The 27,232-nt window shown below is 42.1% G+C and overlaps 2 protein-coding genes across 3 annotated transcripts in view; both read right to left on the bottom strand.

The window, feature by feature from the left end:
- mlc1 (modulator of VRAC current 1) overlaps positions 1-813 on the bottom strand; it is a 4,648-nt gene extending 3,835 nt beyond the window's left edge. Inside the window, exons 1-2 of the mRNA XM_030790904.1 lie at positions 568-813; positions 17-106 (exon numbers count right to left, since the gene is read on the bottom strand). Of these exons, the coding sequence (XP_030646764.1) occupies positions 17-106; positions 568-810 (333 nt within the window). The 5' untranslated portion in view covers positions 811-813. The remainder of the gene's footprint in view (positions 1-16; positions 107-567) is intronic.
- Positions 814-6,037: 5,224 nt separating this feature from the next.
- Positions 6,038-27,232, bottom strand: part of btbd11b (BTB (POZ) domain containing 11b) — a 48,428-nt gene continuing 27,233 nt past the window's right edge. Inside the window, exons 2-17 of one of the 2 annotated variants that reach the window (XM_030790347.1) lie at positions 23,006-23,149; positions 16,501-16,705; positions 15,673-15,825; positions 15,164-15,329; positions 14,005-14,094; positions 12,570-12,671; positions 11,668-11,761; positions 11,351-11,486; positions 10,884-11,104; positions 10,164-10,342; positions 8,692-8,797; positions 8,287-8,389; positions 7,503-7,584; positions 7,064-7,132; positions 6,406-6,519; positions 6,038-6,247 (exon numbers count right to left, since the gene is read on the bottom strand). In XM_030790347.1, the coding sequence (XP_030646207.1) occupies positions 6,038-6,247; positions 6,406-6,519; positions 7,064-7,132; positions 7,503-7,584; positions 8,287-8,389; positions 8,692-8,797; positions 10,164-10,342; positions 10,884-11,104; positions 11,351-11,486; positions 11,668-11,761; positions 12,570-12,671; positions 14,005-14,094; positions 15,164-15,329; positions 15,673-15,825; positions 16,501-16,705; positions 23,006-23,149 (2,174 nt within the window). The remainder of the gene's footprint in view (positions 6,248-6,405; positions 6,520-7,063; positions 7,133-7,502; positions 7,585-8,286; positions 8,390-8,691; positions 8,798-10,163; positions 10,343-10,883; positions 11,105-11,350; positions 11,487-11,667; positions 11,762-12,569; positions 12,672-14,004; positions 14,095-15,163; positions 15,330-15,672; positions 15,826-16,500; positions 16,706-23,005; positions 23,150-27,232) is intronic. The other variant, XM_030790348.1, reaches the window with a different exon arrangement.

Genomic DNA, 27,232 nt, shown 5'->3' with positions numbered 1-27,232 from the left:
GACAGTATATACTCACAGAACCAGCAGCACATCTCAGATAATCCATAGCGGCAGGAAACACATTACCCAAGTAAAGAGAGAATCCAGCTGTAATCAGCAGACTACCCTGTGTTTGGACACACACATACATACACACACACATACACAAACACACACACACACACACGCGCACACACACACACACACACACACACACACACACACACACACACACACACACACACACACACAGAGACTGTATCCATAAGATAGGCACTTAAAAGATGTTTCAGAGTGTACTGTAATAAGAAATGTACGTCAGTCTTTATCTAATAAGGACGTTAAAACCCAGTCCTGAAGGGTTAAGGTCTTGCTGCTTTTCTTGTCCACCAACCATAAGTGGCCTCTGATTGGCTGAAGAGCGCACACGCCTGCTTTCCAGGTAAGAATCAATATGTAAGGTATGAGGGTCAGAACAAAAAGTAGCAGGACCCTGGCCCCACCAGGACTGGATTCTGACACCCCTGTTCTAAAAGAATAACGCTGAACTAAACCCAGACCCCCTCAGTCACCGGGCTCTCCACTCACCCCTATGAGGACACTGTAGAGCCAGGTTCTGTAGCTGAAGCATGGGTGTAGTGGTGTTCCCTGGGCTAACTGCAGGTCACTGGCCCTCACATCCACAGTGTAGCTATCCCTCTCCGGTCGATCCCTCTCTCCCTTCTCCCCTCTCTCCATGTGCCGTCCTATCACCGCAATCCCTCGCTCCAAAGTGGGCACGCGGTCGTAGGTGAACTCCTCTCTGCCAGACAGCTCCTCCCGTTGCATCATGGTCCCAAGATACAATATCCCTGGAGATTCAAATAGTTGGGAAGAACAGATGTCCGGGTAGATCTCTGGTTTTGAGGTGATGAGGATCACTTGCCTCTGGAATGTGAAAAAGCGAAAAGCTCCGGTTTAGTTTTCTTAAACTGCAGTTCCCATGTGTAGCTTTTTATCAGTTTAAAATTTCATCAAGCCATTCAAGATGTGTAAGAATACCAAAGCAGGATAACGTATTCATTAATAACATCACAGCTTGTGTTATTATTCATAGCTTAGAAGCCCAATATTTCAAATCCTTACACTATTTTGCCAACAAATCCATAAAGTATTTTTGTCACATTTTATAAGTTACAAAATACCTTCCTCAGGCACGACTAAATGACACAAGCATTGGTTTTAAAAAGTGCTTAAGACGCAAGGAGGAATAAAAAGAAACACTGGTCAGTTTTTTAAAAGTTCACCATCACAATTTTTATTTATTTATTTGTTTACTTTTCTAAATGATACATTTATTCAAATGTTAAGTGAACCAGGCAGAGAGAAGCAGACAGCACACACGTTGAAGCGTTATGTGTGGAAGAGAGCAGGTACAGGCAACGATTCATCAAACTTGTAAAACAACAGCCCCTCCCTCTAGCCTCTTGGCTCCCATCCCCAGGACCCCCCCCCCGACCCCCCCCCCCCCCCCCACCATTTTTCACAGGAACGTTGCATATCTCACTCAGATGTTTCTCTTTTTCTCGTCCGTAACTTGCCTCCCCTGTTACTCACCTGTTTGCTTGTGTGATGGCCAGAGACAGCCTTATATCCTGCCCTCCAGATCCTCCTCTGTAGACACAGAATTGTGTTGAATCACATAGTGCAGGCTTGTTAGCTCTTGTGAAACTATCTTGCGTGTTGTGCTTCCTCTCTCTCTCTCTCTCTCTCTGTCTCTCTCTCTCTCTCTCTCTCTCACCCTCTTTATCTGTGTCTCTCGGAAAGTTTTGGAACTGTTGAAAGAACAGAACAAAAAGTTGGAAGTGAAGTGTGCTGGCAAGGCAGCGGAGTGCCAGGAGGACACGGTCTCTGAATGCCAATGAAGAGTGAGGCGCTGGGGGGCTCATGCTAGGGGCAGAGCTGCACTGGCCCTCAGATTTACCAGCAGTCTTCAAAGAGAGCACTCAACACAAATTACAAATTACACTCCTGCTCCCACTCTCTCTCTCTCTCTTACACACACACACACTCACACAAACACTTACATGCATGTGCACACAACCCAGCACACACAAAGTCTCACCCACACAAACATGCAAACTGACTCACATATTTTCTCTTGTTGTCCATGTGAACATACACAAAAAGCTGTAATGTGTTATGTAACTGTTAAACAATTGTGATCTTCTCTCTCTCTCTCTCTCTCTCTCTCTCTTTCACTCTCTCTTTCACTCTCTCTTTCTCTCTCTCTCTCTCTCTCTCTCTCTCTCTCTCCCTCCCTCCCTTTCTGTCTCTCTCTCTCTCTCTCTCTCTCTCTCTCTCTCTCTCTCACACACACACACACACACACACTTTATTTACACATCATACGTTACTCCACATAGCTGAGAATTTGTGAATAACAGTCTTAAGGGGTGTACCCCTGGAGTTCCTCCTCCTCTCTCCTCCCTCATAATCCTCCTATTGCCGGCTGTCCTTGCTGAACAAAACAGGCCTGTAAATCAGTGTGTCCTAGAGAGCTTTAGAAAAGTCCAAATGAGTGGGCAGCAGGGTCTGGTCACATGACCCACACAGGCCTCTCAAACAACACTGCACATTTCATCTAAGTCTCATCTCACTAAGAACCGTAGCACAGAACCTTTTCAAAGGACCTCATCTTTTGGGACAGGAAAGCTTTCATTCATAAGTACACAGTACTCTAAGAACTAAGAGTTCTGGACTGGTTCTGTTCCAGAATAAGAGGACCAGCTAATGTCAGTATATGTGTGTTTACATATATGTGCATTTCTGTGTATGTGTGTGGTATGTTAATACGCATGTGTGTACAGTATGTTTGTTAGTGTACATAATTTGTAACTGTATCTGTGGAGCAGCTGTTGCCTTCATTCACATACTTTACACAGCAGGGCGCAGTCGTCGCATGACATTGTCCTTATACTGTAGTATCCATGGATACCTCCAGAGCAACACCTCCTCTCTCCCTCTCTGTCCCATTCCATTGCCCTCTCAACACTTTCAACACAATGAACACACATCCGCCTTTGAGTAGCCCTAGTAGGAACACACACATACACACAAACACACACACACACACACACACACACACACACACACACAGAGCAGTTATTCTTGCTCTCCAGGCAGTATTGATTCATCCCCACTGACCATTCAGTCTGGGTTTGCCCAGCTTAATGTAGCAATAATGGAGTCTCAAAATGACTGATTGTACCATACAAAGTGCATGTATAGGTTACATACACAATGACTTTGATTATTTCAGTGAAATCCCAGTCACTGGCACCAGTGTGTGGCACTGTGGCAGTGTGTTTATAATGTTTCTTTTAGATGTGAATAAGTCATGGCCCTCACTTGTGAGTCACTCACTCACTCACTCACTCACCCACTCACTCACTCACTCACTCACTCACTCACTCACCCACTCACTCACTCACTCACTCACTCACTCACTCACTCACTGATGTTTAGCTGGTTTATGTACATTGACTTTTCTCTTATATAGAATCCATTATTATGTTAGCTTCCTATTTCCACTGAGGACTATGAAAAAGGGAAAAAAAAAGGATTTTCCTGTGATTTCTGTGAAAGTTCCTAACACGCTTAGATGCTGTATTGAGAGAAAGAGAGAGAGCTTAGAGCCGGAGTTGTTTTGAGAGAGGCATGCTGATATTGACAGTGTATTAACTTGCCTTTCTCAGATTCTCAGAAAGAAAACTGGAACAAAACCCAGCCTGTTCTCTCTCTGAACGACATCCTACAATCCCTTTCATTCTCCTCACTGTTTCATATCCCTGTCTTATTCACTCTCCACAGACACTTTCATCCATCGCCTCTCCTCTTTCCGCGCCTCCTCCGTCACTCCTCACCCCTGTAACTGAATGCATGTGTGTCAAATCATTATCCCAGTCTCTAGTGAAGGAGAACACAGACTTTTGTTATGCTGTCACTTTGGTATACTTTATTATATTTTGGTCTCCTGATGTTTCATGATTTAACATTTACACGTATGGTCTTGGAGTATGCGCTTTTTGCTCATGTGTAAAAAAAAATAATTTTTTTTTCTTTTTTAAACTTGTAGTACTTCAAGGTGTGGCCTGCAATAATTTTGCCATAATTAAATTGTAATTTAATAATTATATAATTGAGAACTGAAGATTAAGATCTATCTACGCTAGTGGTTTCCTGCGTTCTTCAAACCCTGTCCAAAGAGGCTTTAAATCCTCTCACTTGACCCCTTAGACAAAACAGCAGGTTGGATCAGGCTCTCTTGATCACAGCCCGATGAGTTATGCTCTCTCATCTTACGAACAACAGTATGAGAAACTTTTTCAACATACATTCAAGATGATGAAACATTACTTTATGGTCTTTATCCCAGACAAGAAAAGCCTTCATCAAGACTGGACAGTCTAGCTGAAGGCTGGGTTAAACTGACAAGAGAAGTGGTGTTGTCCTGTAAGCACTGCCCTGAATGGCGAGGTTGACCTGGGCCGTTCTGAAAAAATAAAACCCTGAAGGTGAGGTGTACTCATATGTCACACAAAAAAAACATTTCCTGGGTTTGAGGCAAAGAGAGAGACTCAGTAAAACACTTCCTTGTAGCAGGACTGTTTCATCATACGCACACTACAGCTACAGAGCAGCGTCATGAAGCAGCATAAGAAAGCTCATCCTGAAAAAAAAACAACAAAAAAACAAAAAATAAAATAAAACAAACCCCCAAGATTATAGATTTCTGTATTCATTTTTATAAAGGAAATCAATTTAACCATACAGAACTTGACAAGATTTTACACATAACGTTCACAAATGTCATGATAAACAACACTTCAGAAGATGGTGAATCACAGGCATACACCAAATGAACCCCCCAACACAGACCCCTAATCTCATTTCATCTGGAAGAAGAAAGTTATCAATTCACAGCTACAGTTTCAGAATTCCATGCTCATAGATTTTTTTCTCCCAGACAAAAAAAAAAAGAATAAAAAAAAAAATCAACAGCTTCAACAAAAAGTAAACTAATAATAATAATAATAATAAAAAAAAACAGTTACATGCATCTTTACAATTTCAACCATCGCTGACATAAAGAACAATGTTTATTCGTGTATTTCATGAGCACACAAGGAAATCTGGAACAACATTTGAATCTATGTACATTTTCTTACAGGCGACATGTACATACATAATTTACATTACTTTCCCCTTCAGTGATGAAAAGAACAACATGAGCGACCACTGTAAGATTTTTCTCATCTGTAACTGAACATGAGCGTAAGGTATGAGTTCTATGATGTCATAAAAGTCTGTGTTAAGAGTGGACTCTGGAGTAATTAGAGAAGAGACAATAGGAAGGTGAGATAAATTGTTGATTGCTGAAGATCTAATCTTGGCTGAGAGTTGTGTCCGTAGAAACTTGCTCTCCTGACGACGATGTTTTCATTTCTCTTTGGAACGGTTGAGGAGAGGATCCCGTCTCTGCTTTTCTCTGATTGGCTCACTGTCAGGATTAAAACGTGGACACCACTGTGCAACGTGTGAATAAAAGAAAAGAAATCAACCCTAAGCAACCATTGAACAAAAAAATACGCATCAACCAGGTGCGGTCTGTAGGTGGATTCACCTGGCCATGTGTGCAGATACACACTTACGCATGCTCACACCCTTTTCAAGAAACTGTTCGAAGTCTCTTTAACTCTAACGGTGAATTCCATCACCAGGATCGACGACACTGTCCCAAATTATCTATGAGTATAGTTTTTTAAATCTTACTAAATGCTGTTACATCCACATGAACATGATGTTCTATGAATTAAGACTGTAAACCAACAGCAAAATTCTCCATATTTTTATGTCACTGACATTGTTTGTGATGTGGTCCTCTGCTAGAGAATCAGTCATAATGGAGTCCAACACCCAGTGAGAGACTCTCAGCAAATCGAGACAATGAGTTGATGATGCTACTATTCAGGACCACACACACTCTCAAAACCCTTGAGATGCTTCTGTGTTGGTTTCAGACGATGGACCCCTTAGAGGACGACAGATGGATGGAGTGAATTCGTGTGGCCAGGGTCTTCTCCAGGTCCTGAAGAACGTCGTAGCCGGAACTTTCCACGGGGGTGTTGTACAGCAGCTGTTTGAATGGCTCCAACTCAATCAGTACCACCATGTTCTTCAAAAAGTAGCCTTCTATATAAGTCGCCAACTCAGGAGCCTCCAGAAACTGCCAGAGACAGAAAGGAGTTATAACACAACACAATATAATTCCTGTCTGACTCTAAACCATAGATATAAAGGTCCACATAACTCGACTCTAAACCACAGATATAAAGGTCCACATAACTCAATTCCACTCCCTAACCTAAATGTTGAGTCTCTTACTTTGGCATGTTGGTAGATCTCCACACAGGTTTCTGTGTTAATGTTCTTTGAGCAAATGATCTCACAGTGCCTCTGTAGCGCCTCCAGCTGGAAGAACTTGGAAGCAGAGAGGAGCTGCAGGAGAAGGATTGACAGGTGAGGAGGCTGCGTGTACATAGCCCTTTTGTTCACTACCCACCAAGGACTGTTATACACATCTTATCACGGTAAGTACCAACCAACTGCTCTGCAGAGTCAGTCACTTTATCATACTGCCTATTTCTCATAACAGAGTCTTTCTATTAGTGTTTTCCATCTCCAGACCTGGGGACCCCGGATGTGACCCCACGGCAATTCAAAACCAATACGTGTGATCTCACAAATAAAGGGAAAACTCAATAAAGGGTTTGGTTAGAACTAATATATCTTTGTTATGAGAGTCCACAGGACTGGAGGCAAGATACACTGCTGTATGCTGAGGAAATGATTTATTATCTTCATACATCAGGTCTAGTTCATTAATTATATTGTAATTATCTAAAAAAAAATCATACTATGATTCATAGCAGTCAGGGGTGGTATTCACTTCATTCTAGGACTATGTGAAACTCTGAGGGTTGGATTTGCTAATGGTTTGAGTTTTCTGTGACACGGTGGATGAGAACGAGGACTCTCTTACATCCATAATCTCTGTGTTTCTGATGTGCAGCGACTCCGTTCCACCGCAGTACAGGTACTGCATCACCAGCTGTAACGCAAGTTACAATTAATATAAGTCAATGCCTCATCATACAGTTAATTAAATATTTTACAATAATCAAAGGCCTCCTTATCTGGGCCTTTCTCTGTGTCAAAGAAGAGAGCTTATCTATGTGAGAAACAGGTTTGTAATTTCCTCAGTTCAGTCACTGGTCATTGTTTGAAGGTGAAATCATTTCTGCAGTGTTGTTAATTGAGTAAATCTGTCACAGTGTGTGAGGTGACCTGCTGCATACACTTGGCATTGGTTGCCACATACAGTATATCAAGCATTGTGATATTAGCTTGTATCCAGTGATCTTTGGCTTGTGGCTGAAGTAAAATATCAATTTATTTACCGGGGACTGGCAATACTGTACCTGAAATATGTTATATTTCACATTGCTGATTTCAATACAGGTGTTTTCAGCAGCTGGTCTGTTTGCAAGAAGGGACTTAAACCTGTGAGAGTGGGGGGGGGGGGAAAGAGAGAGACAAAGAGAAAGAAAGTTTCAAGGAGAAACAGACACAAAAAAACAATGCAGCATAAAAAAGAATGCAACATTATGATTTATTACAAGGCCATGATGTTCCCGTATAAAAGACAGAATGTGACAAGCCTTAGAGAAAAAGCCTGTGTCAGAGTCTCAGAGGACTCAGGTAAAAAATGTGTGTATGGGTCAGCGTGGAAGGTACTGGAACCATCATAAATATGAGAACAGCTAGGCATTCTAAATTCTTCTTCTTCTTCTTCTTTTTTTTTTAATTGAATGAATAAATAAATAAATAAATAAATAAATAAATAAACATGTGAACATACAAGAATTTTAACATACACCAAAAAATAAGGGAGAGAAAGGTACTTTTTATGCTATATATGCTACTAATTACTTAAATCTATGATTCGGTTAATAAATTGTAATGTCAGGAATTATGTATTTCTTTCCTAACTTTATCACCAAACAGAAGCAGGTTGATGCTTCATTAAAGAGAGCAATGCTCTCCTTACTTCAGTGTTTACTTCAGTGTTTGCTATTAGAAAAAAAGTATTACACCCACATAAACACCTTTTCATACAAAAAGATGGTGCTTTTTACACTTAAATGAAAATGTGACCCTGATGTGCCAAAATTAATGGGTTGGCTTCGCGCAGTAGAGTATCACCTGTTGGAGGCAGTGAAAAGTAGCACTTTGTGGGCGTAGAATGGTTTCCCTTCTACCAAGAATGTCACGTCTGACATCTCCCTGTTATTCAAGAAGTGTGGATCTAATAAACAAAACAAAACAAAAGCAGAAAAATGACCCGTCAGTTTAAAATGATCTCAGCATACGACTGAAGCACTTCACTTTTTGTCCACTAGATGGCAGAAGAAGTCAATTTCGAAACCTTAGGCTTTGGACCAGTATTACAACTGAATAACTCGAAAATGTATTCATAATCTTTTTTTTCCCTAATTATTTGAAAATACAACATTTAAGAGCTTAATCAGTTCTACAGAGGTGAGACGGACATAAGTGAACATTCTCAAAAACCAAGGTCATCCACTCCGTCGGCGCTGTGCCACGTACCCAGGCGTGAGGTCTGTTTCCTCTTGATCTCTGTGAGTTTGGGGATGGGATAGGGGCCATAACACTGAGTGAAGATCACAGCCAGCTGCTGACTGATAACCTCATTCTGCAACACACACAATCAAACCATAAAGATAAGAAACTTTCTCTGTATTGTACATGATGTTAGTGATGCACATAGACATGTTTAAAAATGTGGAACGAGGCAGAAAAAAAACCCCAAGAGATTATAAACTGCTGTGTTAGCACTGATGAAAGTGGCACATAATCACTAAAATCACTAAAAGTTCTCCAAACTCCAGTATGTTATTGGTTTTTATCACTAATAAGCTTCTGGGAGATGCTACTGCACTCTGGGCAGATCTTCATCAACATGACGGATTGCTCACTCACAGTTTCTCAATGTCTGCCATGGGTTCACCTTCAATAAATCACCTGTCCTGGCCTGCTATCAGCATGGGGCCTCTCTCCCTCTCTCTCTCTCTCTTCCTCTCTCTCTCTCTCTCTCTCTCTCCCTCTCTTCCCCTCTCTCTCTTTCCCCCCTTCTCTCTATCTCTCTTTCTCCCCCCTCTTTTTCCCTCTCTCTATGCCTCTTTCTCTCTCTCTCCATCCATCTTTCTCACACTCCAAATCCTCCCTACACTACCCCACAGACACACTTCATTAACACAGAGATGTACGAGGACAGCGAGAGGAAGCTGGCATTCATCCTTGTGGCGTACCGAGAAGGATCGTGTACCTCAGTAAGAAAGAAGTTCTGATATAGCCTTAAAATGTCCAGAACCGGAATGAATGGGGAGGGAATTATCTTCAAAAACACACTCCTACCTGCCGTCTTCGCTACAATGTAAATACATGCAGTCAAAAAGAAGACAGAGCGCCACGAGGCAGAGAGAGGTAATGGAGTTTGGAATATGCTTACGTCTAGAGTCAAGATAGAAAAACGACCTCTTCACTGTGAACACAGAACCAAGTTTCACTTCTGCTCTACTTTATTGAGCCGTTTGTGGGTAGCCCCTTTTTCGAGCTCATTACGGATTCAAACATTTCAGACACACTGTCTGGAATCTACTCAGTTATTTACACAGTTAGTTCCCTCTATTTAACAGAAAGCAACTGAACAATGATCTCTGTTTTAGAACAATGATATCTGTGTTAGACCAATGATTTCTGCGTAAATCACATATGCATGGACGAGCTAGTGCAGGGGTGAGACAGACTTGGCTTGGTACAGACACAGAAAAAAGTTACAGAAAATAGATATGCTGGAACCAGCCATGACACAGACACAAAGAGGTAACAGAGACAGGCTTCCGCATGTGTCGACACAGTCACAGAATAAGGTTGCACAGATTTCCGTACAGCCATAATAACAGTCACAGATAACACAGTGTAGGAGCGAAGCAGAGATGGACTAAGACAGCCTGAGACATAGTGAGAGGGATACGGGTTAGCACAGAGGCAGCGTTGACCTTGCTGGCTCGGAGGATCTGGAACATAAGAGGAAGGCCGTGTGTAATCAACTCCTCCGTGTACTCCTCCTCTTCAATGCAGCTGAACTCCTTCAGCAGGCCCTGGATCAGTGGGCGTCTGTGCTGCAGGAAACACGTGCGGAGAGACTCCAGCCATGTGTGTAAAGTCCACGGCACTCCTGCCATGCAGACACCATCATAAACAAACACAAAGACAGCTTCCAAACAGACAAACATTCATCACTGGGGTGTGAGAGGTGAGGTAATGCTGAGTATGTACAGTATGAATACCTGCTGGTGTATTGTTGCAGTATATTATTATGGTGTTGCTGCAGCATCATTGCCATGCTATTTCTGACCTAGACTGCTTATGTTTGGCATGACAGTGTCACGTGTTACGTGCAGTGAGGCTACCATAGTATTAATTACCTGAATTATGCATGTCCCATGTGGCAGTGTATATTACTGTAGTATTACTGATTCATAACTGTCACGTTGCTATTAAAGTCTGTACCTGTCAACTGTGGTAGGTGACTGCAGTATTTATGCAGTATCACTAATCAAATCAGCGTATATCAATTGTGATATTATACGATAATAGTATTGCTGTGCTACTGACCCAGACTGGGTTTGCCCAGTACGGTACTATGGTGTGGTGCTGTTGCTGTGTTACAGGGTTAAGGTGCATTAATACTGTACTTCTGTTGCTGTGTGACTGACCTAGGCTGCGTATGTCCAACGTGATGTCGACGTGACCGTGCTCTGCGCTGTGGTACATGGCCTCTTTCAGGGCTTTGAGTTTGGCTTTGCCCGTGCGTGCCGACTCCATCTGAAGGGAGCTCCTCTCCCCAGCCTCTGAACCCTCAGCAAGGATCTCCTCCAGAGACAAAACATCTCCTTTCCCTTTTTCCGCATGGGACAGAAGCTTACGGAACACATTCCTGTGTCACAGCGGAGAAGGAGAACAGGCTTTACTTCTGGAAAATCCATAGAGGGGAACCGAAAAAAAAAGACCTCTAGATAATGTGAAAAATACATTTATTTCCATACAAAGAAGGTTATGGGGAGTTTATTAGTAGTTACAGCTTTGCTCTGCAGTCAGCTGGCACCATTGTGAAATGAGAAGTGTTTGTGTGTGATGCATGGTGTGAGTGTGTGTGTGTGTGTGTGTGTGTGTGTGTAGTTACCTGTGTCCATGTGCTGCTGCTAAGCTGAAAGAGTTCATATCTCCATGTGGTGCTGTAGAGATGCCATTACGATACATTGTTCCAACCATGGGATCTGCCCCCCTCTCCAACAACAGACAGACTAGCTCAAAGTTCCCTGCACACACACACACACACACACACACAGCACAGTTTCACGTCAGTGATGGCCTGTCACATCTTAGCCACAACCAGAGTATTTTTGGAGACATATCATAAATTTGCATCCTTCTATAATGTCAGAGATGTGAGAGGAGAGAGATTGAGACTGACTGACTGTCAGCTGAGTTGAGCTGTACCTGCAGCTGAGGCTAACTGCAAAGGTGTCTCTGTGTAGTTCTCCATGCCATCCTGCAAAGAGCCTTCAACACTGGCTCTGGCATCCAAGAGAAGCTGCAAAATGACAGGCTGTTATTTGACGTTTCACAGCATCCAAAAAAGACTCCGCAGAGTCTCCAGCACATCAGCAGAGCTGACGAGGCTGATGCAACGAGTTCGCCTAGTGCGGATCCACTGCCAACTACCGTTTCTGCTCCGTCAGAAAACAAAGAACAGCTTGAAATCATCGGTAATTGGATTACTTTGTGACAGTGACGAGGACAAAAAAAAAAAAAGAAAAGAAAGAAAAAAAAAAGACAAAATACACGAGTACATCTGGGATGTTAAATGATTACATGAAAATGGCGTGCGGTGACGTTTTGACTCCCTTCTAAATACGTACAACCAAAAGTTCTGGAAACCTCTCTGACTTTTCAAACTTGATTTTTTTTTTTTTTTGCAAGGAAAACAATATGCCCCATACAGCCTAAATCAGTAGAAAGGCAATTATGTTTTTTTCTTTTTTTTTCCTGGGGTTTTCAAATGTCCATTATGCGGAATAATGAGCAATCATTCAGAATGCAGCTAGACTTTTTAAAATGAACATTAGACCTCATATTGTAGTCAAATCTCATTATTCATTAAATAGCTCCTTATGGCACTGTTTTCTCTCGTTCCCATCAGCTCACACACATTTACTCTGCCGACGTCACGAAAGCACTCACTCCTGCAATAACGTGCTAACCCCAGTTTAAGGACAGCGCTTCAATAATCTCACAGTCACCATGGTTAAAATTTTTTTTTTTAAAAAATCCATTGTTAAAAGCAGAATGCTGATTGGTTAATAGAGAATCAGAGTAAAGGAAAAAAAAAACAGCTCTACCTGAACCACGGGCACGTGTCCGTGCAGCACGGCGAAAGTGAGTGGCGTGGACTGTCGTGTCTCGGGGAAGACTGAGGGGTGCTTGTGTACTGTGTTTGGCACCTGGGAAGCCACAGGGGACAGTTAGGGAGGAGAGAAAGAATGGAAGAAAGGGGGGATAGTGCCAAGAAAAAGTGCTGGCCTGGGGCAAAAATAAAGGGAAAAAAAAAACAAAAAAACGAAAAACGAAACACAGACTGACGCCGGAAGAGCTGTGCTCAGCTCAAATTCTGACAATGTGACTCCTCTGTGACTTTTTCGTTTTCTTTTTTTTTTTTTTCGTTAGATTGTGTTATCCTGTACGTATCGATGTCTGCTTTGACATCTTCGTCCGTCGGTTGATCGGAAAGTGTGTGGACCCAGGACTGCATTGAAGTGTGTAGCAGTGTTGGGTTCTTTAGCATTCGCGTCTTGTCTGGACTTACTAGTCATTCACTTTAATATGAAGGAGTAACATTACATTCATATCCTGTCATTTAGTGGCATTCAATCCACTTATTTAAGAGTCTTCTTAATAATAGTGTATAATGTTTCCATAACTGTGTGACACTGCATCTAAAGGCCAAACCCATTGTCTTTAAATAAGTGGCTAAGTTACTTTATCCTTTGTCTTTGCATGCCGGTTAGAGTGTACAGTAACGTATTAAGGCAAGTCAAATAGAGCTAATTAGGTGTATCCTTGCTCTTAGAATAAAAAGACATCTAATCCAGATCACTTCTATCAAACATGTTCAGGCATACTACAATGTGTGACTAATATTTGCATGTGCGAGCGTGCGTGCGTGTGTGTGTGCACGCACGTATGTGTGTGTGTCTGAGCATGTGTCTGAGTAAATTACTGGACTGTTAAATGTTTACTGACTGGGCCAACACACCTACGAGGTGAATGGTAATTACTGGTAATTATTAACCCTACCCCAAACTCCATGAAAAAATGGAAGGACGCATGTGAGGTGAAAACCAGAGCATTCTGGGTCTCCTCTCACAAACACACACATACAAAGGACAAACAGAACAGGCAGAAGTAAACAATGGATGCAATGAATTTGGACAATGTCTATATATGACATGGGACCTGCAAGCAAGCAAAGAAAGTGGAATATTAAGAAAAGGGTGATGTTCCACAATGGGGCCGAAAATCCCTCTGTGTTCTCATACAACTGTTCCTCATTAAACTGATCATTATTTCATCATTTGCATTAACACCTTAACTTGTCGCTCCTTACTTAAGGGTTTAGTCTAATAAGACTGTAAATGAGACTAGTATCTAAACATGCCTGATCTAGATCTGGATACAAGATACTAGATCTCACTAGATGTAGACAAGTATGAGGTAAACCTTTTTTTTTATGTGGACAGCCTTTTATGTAGTTTAAAGGTTGCTTTCATCACTGACCTCACTATTGATGTCTGCTCCAGCGTCTAGAAGCATCTGGACCATGGCCTCGTCGCCACGGACACACGCGTACATCAGTGGGGTCATCCCCTAGGCGACAGACAAACAAGACAGACGCAGAGACAATCGCAGTTCAGTGATACATTCCACATATACTGCATGTGATGAGAAGTGTAGGCTGATTATGGGAAATCCACATTTCTCAATAGACTCCCACACCTCAGACTGAACCTGTGAAATGATGGTAATTATGGGATTTCACTTCTTTCTGAGATACTAATAGTTACTAGTTCCTTATTTTTGTCTCTGTTGTTTTGCAGTTCTGCTTGACATTTCTTGACACGTCTGACCTTTGACGAGAATCACATTCAGAAAAAAAAAAATCGAAATGACAAATTGGACGATTGTCGCAATCAGTGAAAGAAGAAGACGCATAAGAGGAAGAATAACCCTAACAAAAGCAAAATACCGATCATCTGCGTTAAAAAATTATTGTGTTTTTTTTTAATAAACGATTCCTGTGTTTATGTTAGACCAAAAACAAGGCGATCACCACACCTATGTTAAGTACAACAGATTCACTCTGCGCCTTCTAATAGAGCTGGACAGAGCCTGTCCTCTTGTTAAAGGACTATGCAAAACTGAACCTGGACATCCATCACAGGAACCAAACAACGGAAAAACCAGATGACGTTCATGGCGTAGACCACTCTGAGACGCTGGGAATGACTAATATTTCCCTTTATGAAGTTCAGCAGTACGGCCAAGTGAACAGCGTCTGATGGAAAGTGTGTGGAATCTGTGCCTAAAGCTGGATCTAATTTGCATAGTTACCAACTGACCGCTGTGGCTGTAGATGTGTGTGACACAGAGGTACTCATGTGTGGTGGAACGTTATGCAAACAGGGGGGGTAATTCTGAATGAAAAAGAGTACGTTCTGAAACAAACATTCAGTAACTTTGTGTACCAACACAAGGGTATAAACTAATTTCAGCAACGAACAGTGGTGTGCTGTTTTGACCAAGTTCTCTGAGTGACTGCGTGTGTGTGTGTGTGTGCGTGCGTGCGTGTGTGTGTGTGTGTGTGTGTGTGTGTGTGTGCGTGTGTATGTGTGTGTGCGTGTGCATGTGTGTGTGTGTGTGTGTCTGCATATCTAACCTGTTCACTCATGCTGTTAATGCCATCAGGCCCCAGCAGGTTCACAGCCTGTCTAACCAGATCTGTGCGGCCACAGTTCAGCATGCGAAAACCCAGGTCCTGCAGAAACTTGGCCTCCGTGGAAGCAGCATCCAGCTTCCGTGACACACAGAAACAGTCATCCGTCCTTAGACAAAGATAGAATGAAAAAACCTTACAAAATCATTGTTCCTTTTGCCAAAAAAAAAACAAAACTTTAATTATTACCTCTAAAAGTCACTGGACTGCTGTTTTTTTTTTTTTTTTATTTAGATTTTTTTTCGTTTTGAAAATAAATGTCATCTTAAATCATTTTAACCTTTAAAGTTGTTATCATGGAAAACATTCGTTTCTGCTGAGTTGTCTGAGGGTGTTCTGAGGGCACATATGGCCAAAAGTGTGTAATACGCTGTGTTTTTTGAGGGGGGGGTGGTAGGCTCTGTATTTCTTATGTAGGGGTATTTACTGTATTCGCCATATGGTTGGCATACTTGAGTTGCCTTGGTTCACAGTCCACCCCGGGCAGCAGGAGTCTGGCCGCTTGCCGTACGTCGTCACTGTCCACTGAGTAGCTGCGGCGATGTTCCGCATGTGCTACAGCCACTCTGATCCACTCCATGAGCGGTGGTAGTACTAGAAACGGCCTGTAGGGGGAGACAAAAAGAAGGAGGGACTTGTACCTGAGAGATGGGCACTCACATTACTGTCTGTCCTGACAAACTGAGACAAAATAAGCACTGTCTCTTCAAGTCCTCAGCCTTTACTAAACGGGTTTTGATTGCGTGAAGGTACAACAGGAGGCATATTGGGATTATTTCTAAATTTATCTCGTTGAAAATGAGATCTAATCCTCTTTATTTAAGAGTTCAAACCGAGTTCTTCATCTGAATCCACATGCTGTACATAATTAAAAAGACACTTCTGCACTTTAATATGAGGTTACAGAGAAGTCGACTATACGAGACATCTTAAAAATGTTCTCTTGATTCAAACAAGTCCGTCTAAACTTAACCACTGACTGTCTTCCTTTCCAGCTGACCTTTATAGCTAGCTCTACAACTACATCTTTTTACTGCTCATGACTTGAAAACATAAATACGGTCATTCTGAAATGAGCCCCCGCTGAACATGTACACGTCACGTAAACTCTCCCGTGCGTGAAGTGACGCAGCAAATAATTCCTAAACGCCTTTAAAAAAGACTCTCGTCTCGGTTTCATCTGCCTGCTCTTATTTTGCATCAGCTATAGTTTTACACAGTGAGTCACACTGACTGGAACTGAAGTGTGGTGGTCTACAGGCACTGGAAAGTCCTCTGACCTTTCTGTGTGCAGGGTCACTTTGGAGGGCTCCACGTTGGGGTTTTCCCACTCAATTTGTGGGCAGTGCATGAAGTAGCAGAGGGTGTAGAGGGCCTCAGGCTCCCAGTGGATGAAGCTGCTCTTCTGATGGATTGGAGTGCCATTACTGTGGTTCTTAATGGACAGGGGCTGCAGGTGATGCATTGCCCTGGACACAAGGTCACCTGCAGGGGGGCACAGGACCGGGTTCAAAGTGTTAGCGAAACTGCTAAAGATCCAGCAGTAGACTTCCCTCACTCGGTTGTCTTTATCCCTTTTATCTACTGTGCATCTAATCTAAATTCTTAAATACAATGTACCGTTGACTCTATGCCTTTCAATGTACACGATTATGTTTTTTTTAAACAAACAATCAAACAAATAAACGACCAGTAAAAAAAGAAATGAGAGATATGGAGGTGCTTTATCAGAACTGAAGAGGCCTATCATATCTTAAGTGTGTTCTGAAGGTTATTATGGCTTTGTATGGTGGATGTTCTTGGTGAGTGGATGGGATATGATTACAGTAGCTATATAGAGCCTCCCATTCACTGTAATCACAAAGCCTTGGTAATGTTCTCAATGGTTAAACTGTTATGTAAGTCTTTCAATGTAAAGGCAGTGTACATGCCTGTTCTCATGCCTGCTCATATTACACACATGCAAACATGTACACACACACACACACACACACACACACACACACATAGACACACACACACACACACTGACTCCCATCTGCTCTTGTTCAGGCTTCTCTGTTGTGTTCTTCTGCTATAAATACAAAGCTCTTCTGTGTTTGTGGCCATTATAGAGAAGATGGTTCAGATGAAGTCCAGTACTCATTTAACAGAGGCGTGAAGCAGAATTGCCTTTTTTTGCCCTAAAGAGAATGCTTTATATTGTAAGAAAATGGTGCTCCTGATTCCACAGAACTGTCAATCAAATATTGCCACACAACAAGGCATTCAGATAAACAATGACAGTCTATTACACAATACAGTAAGGAGCTGCTGAACACACACACACACATACACACACACGCACGCACGCACACACGCACACACACATGCACACACACACACACACACACACACACACAAACCGAGTGACTCTCCAGAGTCTATTTAACATCTTCCTACAAATAAACTGACCGTCTATATCACATACACATGACAGAGGGAGCCATTAAGTCAAATCAAGTGTTTGTTTAACTGTTAGAACTTTGGACCTCTCTCTGCCAAGACTCCAGAACCTGAGAAGAGTTGGAATAACAGGGTTATTGTTGAGATCTGCATAGCTCGGGCAAATAAACAATGGCACTCTCTGAATGCACAATGAAGGTAGTCACAGTGATTCCACATGAGGTGCTGATTTCAAAATTACCTGTTAAACATAAGGTAGCTTTTGCCACACCATTCCACACACACACACACACACACACACACACACACCACATACACAGATTCCTAATACAAAAATGAAAATACCCATGCATACACAAACACCTTTAGACACACATACACAGAAACAAGTGCACACACACATACACAACCAATGAGAAGCCAGATATGGTGACAGTGGGCCCTTAAGAGGGAAAAGGGAGATTGGAGTCATGCTCTCCCAGGGCACTGCTGTGTCTGGTGGACTCATCTCTTATTTATGACAGCCTGTGACATTTCCTCTGGTCCAAGTGGCAACAGCAGGGCTGACTGACAACTGTACATTCAAGATAAACCAGCAAAAGGCACAAAAAAAAAACAAAGACAAAATCCACTGCAGCAAATAAAGGCTCAAAAAATAACAGTTACAGCTGACACAACGAAGCCTTGAGCAGACAAAATTTTCATATCTTCATTCATTTGCAGTTCAAAGGCAAATAGATACCGGCACTGAATTACATCACCATCCTTCATAGATGGATAGAAGCTTCCATAAGAATCCATGGCGCTGTCAAGGTGACCCTGAGCTGCTGAGTGTGTGTGTGTGTGTGTATGAGTGTGTGTGTGTGTGTGTGTGTGTGTTCAGGTTTATGGAATGGTCTTTAAGTGTGACGACTGTGAGATGAATTGATGGCTCAGCCGCTCTATGAATAAAACATGTTCAGACAAGACACACAGGTGACATTTTTTTTCACCCTGTGTCACATTATTAAAAAAAAAAAAAAACTCAGTCGCACCTAGATCCGCAAAAAATATCACACGACGCGCATCCACCCTCAGTGCCAATGTGTCATACTCCGCTAAGAAAAAAACAAATAAATCAGAATATTTCAAGTCACTAACACTTGACTGATACACCAGAGAGAGAAATGTCTTAGTTATTTATTAGGACCCCTCAAAAAAAACAAAACAACCTATGACTGAAAATTTTTATTCCATATAGCTCACAGGATACGAGCCATAAAAGAATTAGTCATTTGGCAAGTTTTTCTTTCTATGTTATTTCAAATAATTCCAAAAATGAAAACTAAATGACCCATACTTTATGTAGGAAATGTTTAGGTAAATGACTGAACGTCAGCAGGAGTAAAATGGTCCCAGAGCATAAAGAGAGTTGTATGGTAACAAAGGGAACTGGGGCATTAGTGGAGTTAGGAGAGGAACCTGAAACTCTTAGGAAAACATAGAGATGTGAGGGAGAAAACATGTAAGCGCTGCTTGATGGCTGTCCAACTGTGAAGTGTTTTAATTGCCCCCTCGGGCCACTGGGAATGGGCTTTCCAAACTGGTAAGCAGGTTTTCATCAAAGGCCAAGCAGTTGCTCGTGTAGCTGTTGGTTTTACATAAGAGTTTTATTTTCCTTCTGGGGAAAATAGCGAATTAGTGAAAGCAAATGAGTAAATCACTATTAACCAATTCTCAGTCTCACATAAGCTGCAAATGGTCAGGGACTTCTCCAACATGACCCTGGGTTAAGTATTAACATTCATACACAAACTCTCTCTCTCTCTCTCTCTCTCTCTCTCTCTCTCTCTCTCTCTCTCTCTTTCTCTCTCTCTCTTTCTTTCTTTCTTAGACACTGTCTCTCTTTCTCACTCTTTCTCTCTCCCACACACACACACGCACGCACACAGAGAAGGAAAGTCAAAGAGAGATAGTGAGAGAGAGTGAGAGAGACAGAATGAGAAAGAAAGAGCAACAGACAGAGAGAGAGAGAGAGAGAGAGAGACAGAGAGAGAGGGAGAGAGAGAGAGAGAGATGAGACAGGGTGATGGAGACAGATACAGAGCAAGTATAATACACTTCAAATAAATGATCAACTAAGTTGTAGACATGGGAAGGCTGGTCTTCTGAATACACTTAAAAACACGCTTTATATGCCTCATTACAGCATTAGACATTTCCACAGCTCAGTGGCTCCTTAAGTTTAAACGCACAATAAGACAAGCTCCTCTCCATAATGGTGAATGATGACTAAGACTGAATCTGACCCAGCTGTCCAGAGATATAAAAGAACAATCCAGAAAACACAGAAACATACTCTCCTACTAAGTTTTCCTCACTACAACACCTCCATACCGAATGTGCCTGTCAGCTCCGAACAAAACCAGTGAATTATCAAAAGCTGGCTACACTGCACGCACAGTATCTTTCACACCATGGGGTTTTCAGAATAAATGTTCTAATAGGACAAAGTGAGTCTTGGCTATAACCCAATCCTGGAACTGAGCTACTGTAAAAAAAAAAGAAAAAAAAAGAAGAAGAAGCACTCTGTGACTGTATAAAGCAGTAGATCTGACTAATTCTTGTCATCTTTAAGTACTAACTGACTCAGCGGGCAGCCACTTCGACTGCAGAGAGAGAGAGAGAGAGAGAGAGAAATTTCATCTCTGTGTATTACTTTTGGGTGGCTGGTCCGCGAGGACAGGGGAGACTGAGGACACTTCAGTGCTGGTTGGCTTGACAGAGATATGGGGTGCGATGCAGTTAGATAGCGTTTAGCATTTTTTTTCATTTAAAAGACTCCAGTCATCGAATGCAACACCGTGTTTACAGTTCATCGTTTTCAGGATACAGGCTCCGCCGAGATCGAACGCAGAGGAGCAAAGCTCAAATCAACCTTCCCGAAGGATAAGATCAGAAATTATTCATAGCCTGAAGAGAAGAATCTGATGACTCCGCATTGCTTTTGTGTCTTTACATGAGTCTTAACACAGCTGGCAGCAGGCCAATGCTTTTCTACTGACATTACAATTATTCACTGTCTGTCGTATACAGGGTTCACCAGAATGGTTTGATTTTGTTCAGGCCACCTTTAGAATGCCAACAGAGATTTCTACAGGACCGTATCACAGTTGGGGGAAAAATCTGGGATTTAATACTTTTTAAATTTTCAGCGAAGTGTCTACATGGATTCAGAGAACAGCTTGTTTTATACTTCTTATGTATCCAATTTTAAACTTTAGCATGCAGATGAGTTATTAAGTTTTTAACAGACCTATGTATGCATGAAAGACCAGAGTGGTCTAGTAGAGGAATGTGAATTAACAGAGAGAGAGAGAGAGAGAGAGAGAGAGAGAGAGGGAGAGAGAGAGAGAGAGAGAAAGACTGTGAATGTAGTGCTGGGAGCTTAGGTCAGAGTTCAGAGTAAAGCCATGCAAACCCTTGTTGACAAGACAGCCCCAAACCATGGGACCTCCCTTTAAACACACACACACACAAACACATACATGCACGCACACACACGCACATGCACACACACACGCACAAAAAACACACACACAGCCTGGGGGAAGGGACAAAAGTAATTAAAAATATAAATTATTGGTCTCTCAAATGTGAATTTCGCTGAATATCAAGTACGGCCTTTAAGTCAGTATGGTTCTGAGAAGTCTGGCCCAAATGTGGAAAGCATTTCCTACCCTTGCCGCAGGGTGTGCACTGTATGTACTGCGTGTCTATATGTGTGTGTGTGTGTGTGTGTCTCAAAGCAGAGAATGGCCTCTGTCCCAGTCAGAAGTCCAAACAGCTCCCCATTTTCCCCTCTGGGAACCTGTGTGGACAGGGCTCAACCCCAACCAACTCAAAGAATGAAAGACTAGTGGAAGAAAACCTTTTGCTAAAATCTCCATGGATACAGTTGCCTGTTAAAAAGTGGACCACTTTCAGATTCGATATTTGAGATTTTGAAGAGAAAAAGAAAGGCATTTAGTGTGCATGAGCGTGCTCTCAGATAAAAATTTATTTCTACTGACAAGCTCAAAAATAGTTCAGAATCAGAAGGGGGAAAGAGACAATTAATATTAAAGGTTAACACTGAAACAACACAAGAGTTTTCCACTCAGTTCAGTAACTACATACCCAATCATTCTGTCTCACTGAGTCAAGATCACTGACAGAAGCATCAGAGGATGGCTCAGTTTGGGGAAACGCAGATCCACAGAGAGTTCATTCAGGGCACGGGCTAATTTTTTATGGATTTTCCTTTTTATGGGTCTATGCTGTATGCGAAAATGTTATACATAGGGAATATAGAATTTCCTCTGTTATTGATGTTTTCTAGAATAGAACAGACCGGCTGTTGGATAATATATTCCGTTGCATCACAGGATCCCTCCTCTTTGAACATGTCTTCCGCCGCATTTTCCCCATCATATCACAGCTGTTCTTGTTCTTGCTTTCAGTAAACACCAGACTGTTTATTAAAAACAGCTCTTTAAAAATACATCAGTACTACCGATTTGCTTAAGATAGAAGAAATATAAAAATACTTTTTTTTTTTTTTTTCAGATACATGTGCACATCATATTTCATAATATACGGTCATTTCTGAGTCCTGGGAGGGAGCAGATGACATTAAACACTGCATTATCGAAGCTGTCTGGACGATTCATCACCGACCACGTCCGCTAACTTACAGTATAAATATCATTTTAGTTTTCATATAGTCAACCTCCAGTAAAGGGGGTGCGTTGGTTGAGGCGAGGTCAGATTTGTTTGCATATGCGGGCAGAAAAGTGAATTAGAGGAGCTGTATCTAGGACAGATCTGCCTCTTTAGCAGGGTAAAAAAAAAACAAAAAAAAAAAACATTGCTCTGTCCTTATCTGACTCATCATCAGTGCGACATGGGACTGAAACCTACTTCAAAATGAAAAAGCGTGCTTGAGCGCAGAGAAACTCGATCTGCTTGGTTCTAATTCATTAGTAAAATATTTCGACAGTTACTGGGAACAAGTGCAATCATTGGCAAAAGATTTGCTTATCGTGTAAGCTGAAATGAAAATGTTGTGATCTCCCCCCTCCGTCCCAACTCCTCTCTCTCTCTCTCTCAATCTCTTTCTCTCACACACACACACACACACACACACACACACACACAGAAACATGCAGAGTTCTGTCTGTCCTTGAGCACTGGCTAGTTTTGAGTTTTGCTAATTCCTCTCTACTGACCTGGGTCAAGATGAAGAGGGAGGAATCAACCGCTCCCACACTAGTATTTACTGTTGAAACCCCCTTTTTTAGTGGGAGTTGGATTACTCACTGAGTTCAGCAATGCTCCCCACACGTGTGGCGAGCAGAGACTGTTCAATGGTCCGTAGCTCAGACTGGCTGTAAGCATGGCCTTCTCCTGCTTTACGCTGTTGGTCCCTATGAAGACTTAAACTGTCCGGCAGACTGAGGATTCCTGTAAGAGAGAGAGAGAGAGAGAGAGATAGGGAGAGAGAGAGAGAGAGAGAGAGAGAGAGAGAGAAAGAAAGAGGAGCAAGAGAGAGAGAGAGAGAGGGAGAGAGAGAGAGAGAGAGAGAGACACACAGAGAAAATTAGTGCTTTTCTTCCGGGACAAGAATTAAGAGCATACTTGGACTTTTAAATGGAGAATATCTATTCATAATGAAATTTTGTCCAGAACAGGGCTTAATATTTCTTCTGAGAAACCAGGCCTCTAGAATGGAACTTAAGGCTGACTTCACAGGAAAATGTTTGGCTTGGAGGATTCTCGTATGTTCCAGTAGTAGTCGGATCCAAAGCTGCCTCTCTGCCAAGCAGACCTGGCGAATGTTGTAACTGACTGGCATCAGCGCTAGTACATTTTCCCATGGCCTGCACACCACAAGGCTGGCCTGAATTAGCTGTCAGCGACGGCGTATCTTGACTTCAGATTTGATAAAAACGCAGTACAACTACACAACAAACAGAACATTCATCACAAACATTTTACACCATTAGCAAACAAACATGTTTTATTATTTAATAAAATACAAATGACATTGAAAAATGGGAAAACTATGTGAGGACATTTGTTTGGGGATAGCAGGAATGCTAACTAACATCTGATTATCTCATTAGGTTTAAGTACGCTGGCTGAGGGAACTTGACTATTAAATGCCATGTCATCTCCTGTAACCAATCAACAGCGCTCAGTGTGTTTTTGCCAGATCCATTTCCATAACACCCCATGGTTCTGGAGCAGTGGGACTGGTTATTCCACATGGTAGCAGGTGTGGGTGTTGGCCAACCGGGCCTGGTCTGCAGTCTATGACTAAAAGTCCTGGAGAGGTATTGAGTTTCTGAACACGCAAGCAATTACACTAAGGAACAACCTGTCCTTCTTTCTGCCTATGGATTAGAGTGTAATCATTTTCTGTTAACAACAACGCAGGAGAGAGAGAGGTTGTACTTTATAATGAATCTTTTTTTTTTCTTCTAGAAAGGCATCTTTGCATGGTAAAGCATTACATTAACTGGGGCATGTATATGAGAAGAAAATTCAATCTAACTTGGGTGTCGACTTTGGCCTGTACAGAACAAGGCAATTTACAGTGTTATATTTCGTGTGAACGGTAGCGTGCACAGTCAGAGCACTGGAGCGAAACTGAGTTAATCAGGCCGTGATCATTATTATTGCTTTCTACTCCAAGGGTGTTATGGGAAATTGGTTTGCAGCATGTCTTTTCCCTGTCCCCTTCGGTCTCCCCCAAACACTCGTGAGCCTTTGCTAGTGCTACCCATGCCGTTGGCGTGTTAAATCATGATGTGGCAGTAATGGAGGACACTCTTCGTCGGACCAGTGAGACAACCTTTTGTTTGAATTGTCTCATTTACGCTTATGAGGCCAATGCAATCTCACACAGCCCCGTGGCTTGAAGTAGCATAAATCTCCAATCTGTCTCCACTGAGAAGAGAATGACTAATGCATAAACAGTAATGTACAGTAAATGCACACACACATACACACAAACACAAAAAAAACAACTAATTTTTGCTCAATAGGGAAAGAGACATTATGGAATTTACACAGTTACGTAACACATAATAGCTTAGCTCTACATCAGACTGTCATAAAGACTGTTTTATAGTATGTGTGTTTTGCTCGTGGGGCGAAAAAAAAAAAGAGATCCTTTCAAACTCCGTCACCATGGAGACTGGGCTGGGGTGATCTGGCAGGTTGCTTGGTTGCGGCAAGGGAAGGGAGAACAGGTGTTTAGTAATGCAAGACCACACCTCACTGCCCCGGTACTCTCCGATCCCTCTGTCAATCTACTCCTCTCTAGTCCAACCTACAGCATAGACAACAACCTCCCATTCTGTTCCTATTGGTAAGAACAAGCCCCTAAATCCAGGCATTTCACTGAGACAGCCACGAGAAGAGAAGTGAAGAAATGAGGAGAGAAGAGAAGAGAAGAGAAGAGAAGAGAAGAGAAGAGAAGAGAAGAGAAGACACCAGGAGAGAAGAGAAGAGAAGAGAAGAGAAGAGAAGAGAAGAGAAGAGAAGAGAAGAGAAGATGCACTCAACCAAACGCACTCTAATTGCACAGATATTGCATTAGTGATTGGACTCCAGCTGCTTTAAACACACCTTGCTTTTCAAAAACTAATTAAACAATAGTCAGGTCGTCAACTCGTCACAGCTGTTTCTGACCGTAAAACTCTTTAACAGGTCTCAACCCAGAGAACACTGCATATTATGACAAGATATTGATGCATAAGCACAGCACAGACTTCCCTATTCTGTTTATCCCAATGTGGCTTCTCTAAACACAACCATAGGTGGGCAGATAAAAGAATCTTCTCTCAGTGCACAGTGGAGAGAAAAAAAAACACAGTTTAAAACCTCTGGGGGCTGTAAACGGGGCTTGAGTGATAGATGAGGGTGGCAGGATCCAGGACAACCAGCTTGAAACACTCAGAACAGCGGGTGGCAAACCTGGCATCCCTCTCATTTTCCATAAACTGTTTTTTTTTTCTCCTTTTTCTTTTTTCTTTATTTCTTTTTTCCCCCGTCTCATTCTCTTCTGGGCAAACACTTCAAATGTGAACAGGCTGTAAACAGTCCAGATTGTAATATACCTTTAGTCTAGCATATCCTTTAATTGGCCTGGCATCTCCGCTCGCACACATTTATTCCAATCACTATTTTTCGCACATTTTAACAAGCGGCTTTATGAGCACTAGTGAAGGGTGTGGGAAGGGGGTGGGGCGTGGACCATAACTCTGACTAAGATATGCTCCTGTCAGACAGACTGCATTACAGTGTCACAAAGAGTGTCACTTGGTAACACTTGCATGGCACTGCAAAGTTTTATGAGAGTCTCCGTAATGTAAAAGAATATCTCCGTAATGTAAAGGAATGTCTCTGCAAAGTGAACAGGGATGTCTGTAAAGTTAAAGAATGTCTATGTGAAGTAAACAGGGATGTCTGTAAAGTAAAAGAATGTCTCTGTAACGTAAACTGAAATTTCTGTACAGTAAAGGAATGTTTCTGTAAAGTAAACTGAGATGTCTGTAAAGTAAAGGAATGTCTCTGTAAAGTAATAGAATGTCTCTGTAAAGTAAACTGAGATATCTGTACAGTAAAGGAATGTCTCTGTAAAGTAAATGGAGATTTCTGTAAGGGAAATGTCTCTGTAAAGTAAATGGAGATTTCTGTAAGGGAATGTCTCTGTAAGGTAAATGGAGATTTCTGTAAAGGAATGTCTCTGTAAAGTAAATGGAGATTTCTGTAAGGGAATGTCTCTGTAAGGTAAATGGAGATTTCTGTAAAGGAATGTCTCTGTAAAGTAAATGGAGATTTCTGTAAGGGAATGTCTCTGTAAGGTAAATGGAAATCCCTGGGAGAGCTGATGGAAATCTCAGTTAAGTAAAAGGTACCCTCTAAAAAGTCAAAGGAGTCCTGTGCAAAGTGAGTGGATCTCTTGGGGAGGTCAATAATCAGCATTGCAAAAAAAAACCCCAGGCTTATCCTTGCCACTTGAGACATTACCCTAGCCCTCCTGCCTGAGTGAGATCTGGACCGCAGCAACAGAACCGCGGCCTGGAACAGAGTCAGCCATGGAGGGACGAATTGTGAAACAGCTCATCAAAGCCGTGTAATACACAGTAGGAGATCATAAATGCTCTAAATGGCATCGACTGCCCATCTCAGAGAGAACTCAAGCCAAATTCCCAATAATACATTCGGTCCGTGATACTTTCTTCTGTCCCTGTGAGGTAAGTAACTGAACATATGGGTCTTGTTGCCTGAAAAAGCACGATGTTGCATTTGTCAACGACTTTCATAAACAGTCTCTCAGAGAAGGTAACAGGGTAAGCAGTGCTATGTGTGCGTCGTCTTGGGAAAGGGAACGGCGAAATGCACTCCAGATGAGGTTTAGTAAAAGCAGGGCATCTGGATCTAATGCAAACCCGCAGCGACCCTCTTATGGTTTTCATTTTGAACGTTTTTAAAGAGAGAAATGCATATTGACCCAACTGCAAACACATATGCCAG

Source organism: Chanos chanos, chromosome 13, assembly GCF_902362185.1.
Source record: "Chanos chanos chromosome 13, fChaCha1.1, whole genome shotgun sequence".
Classification (NCBI taxonomy): Eukaryota; Metazoa; Chordata; class Actinopteri; order Gonorynchiformes; family Chanidae; genus Chanos; species Chanos chanos.
The sequence above is the reverse complement of the archived record's forward strand: the minus strand, read 5'-3'. Positions and strand labels throughout refer to the sequence as shown.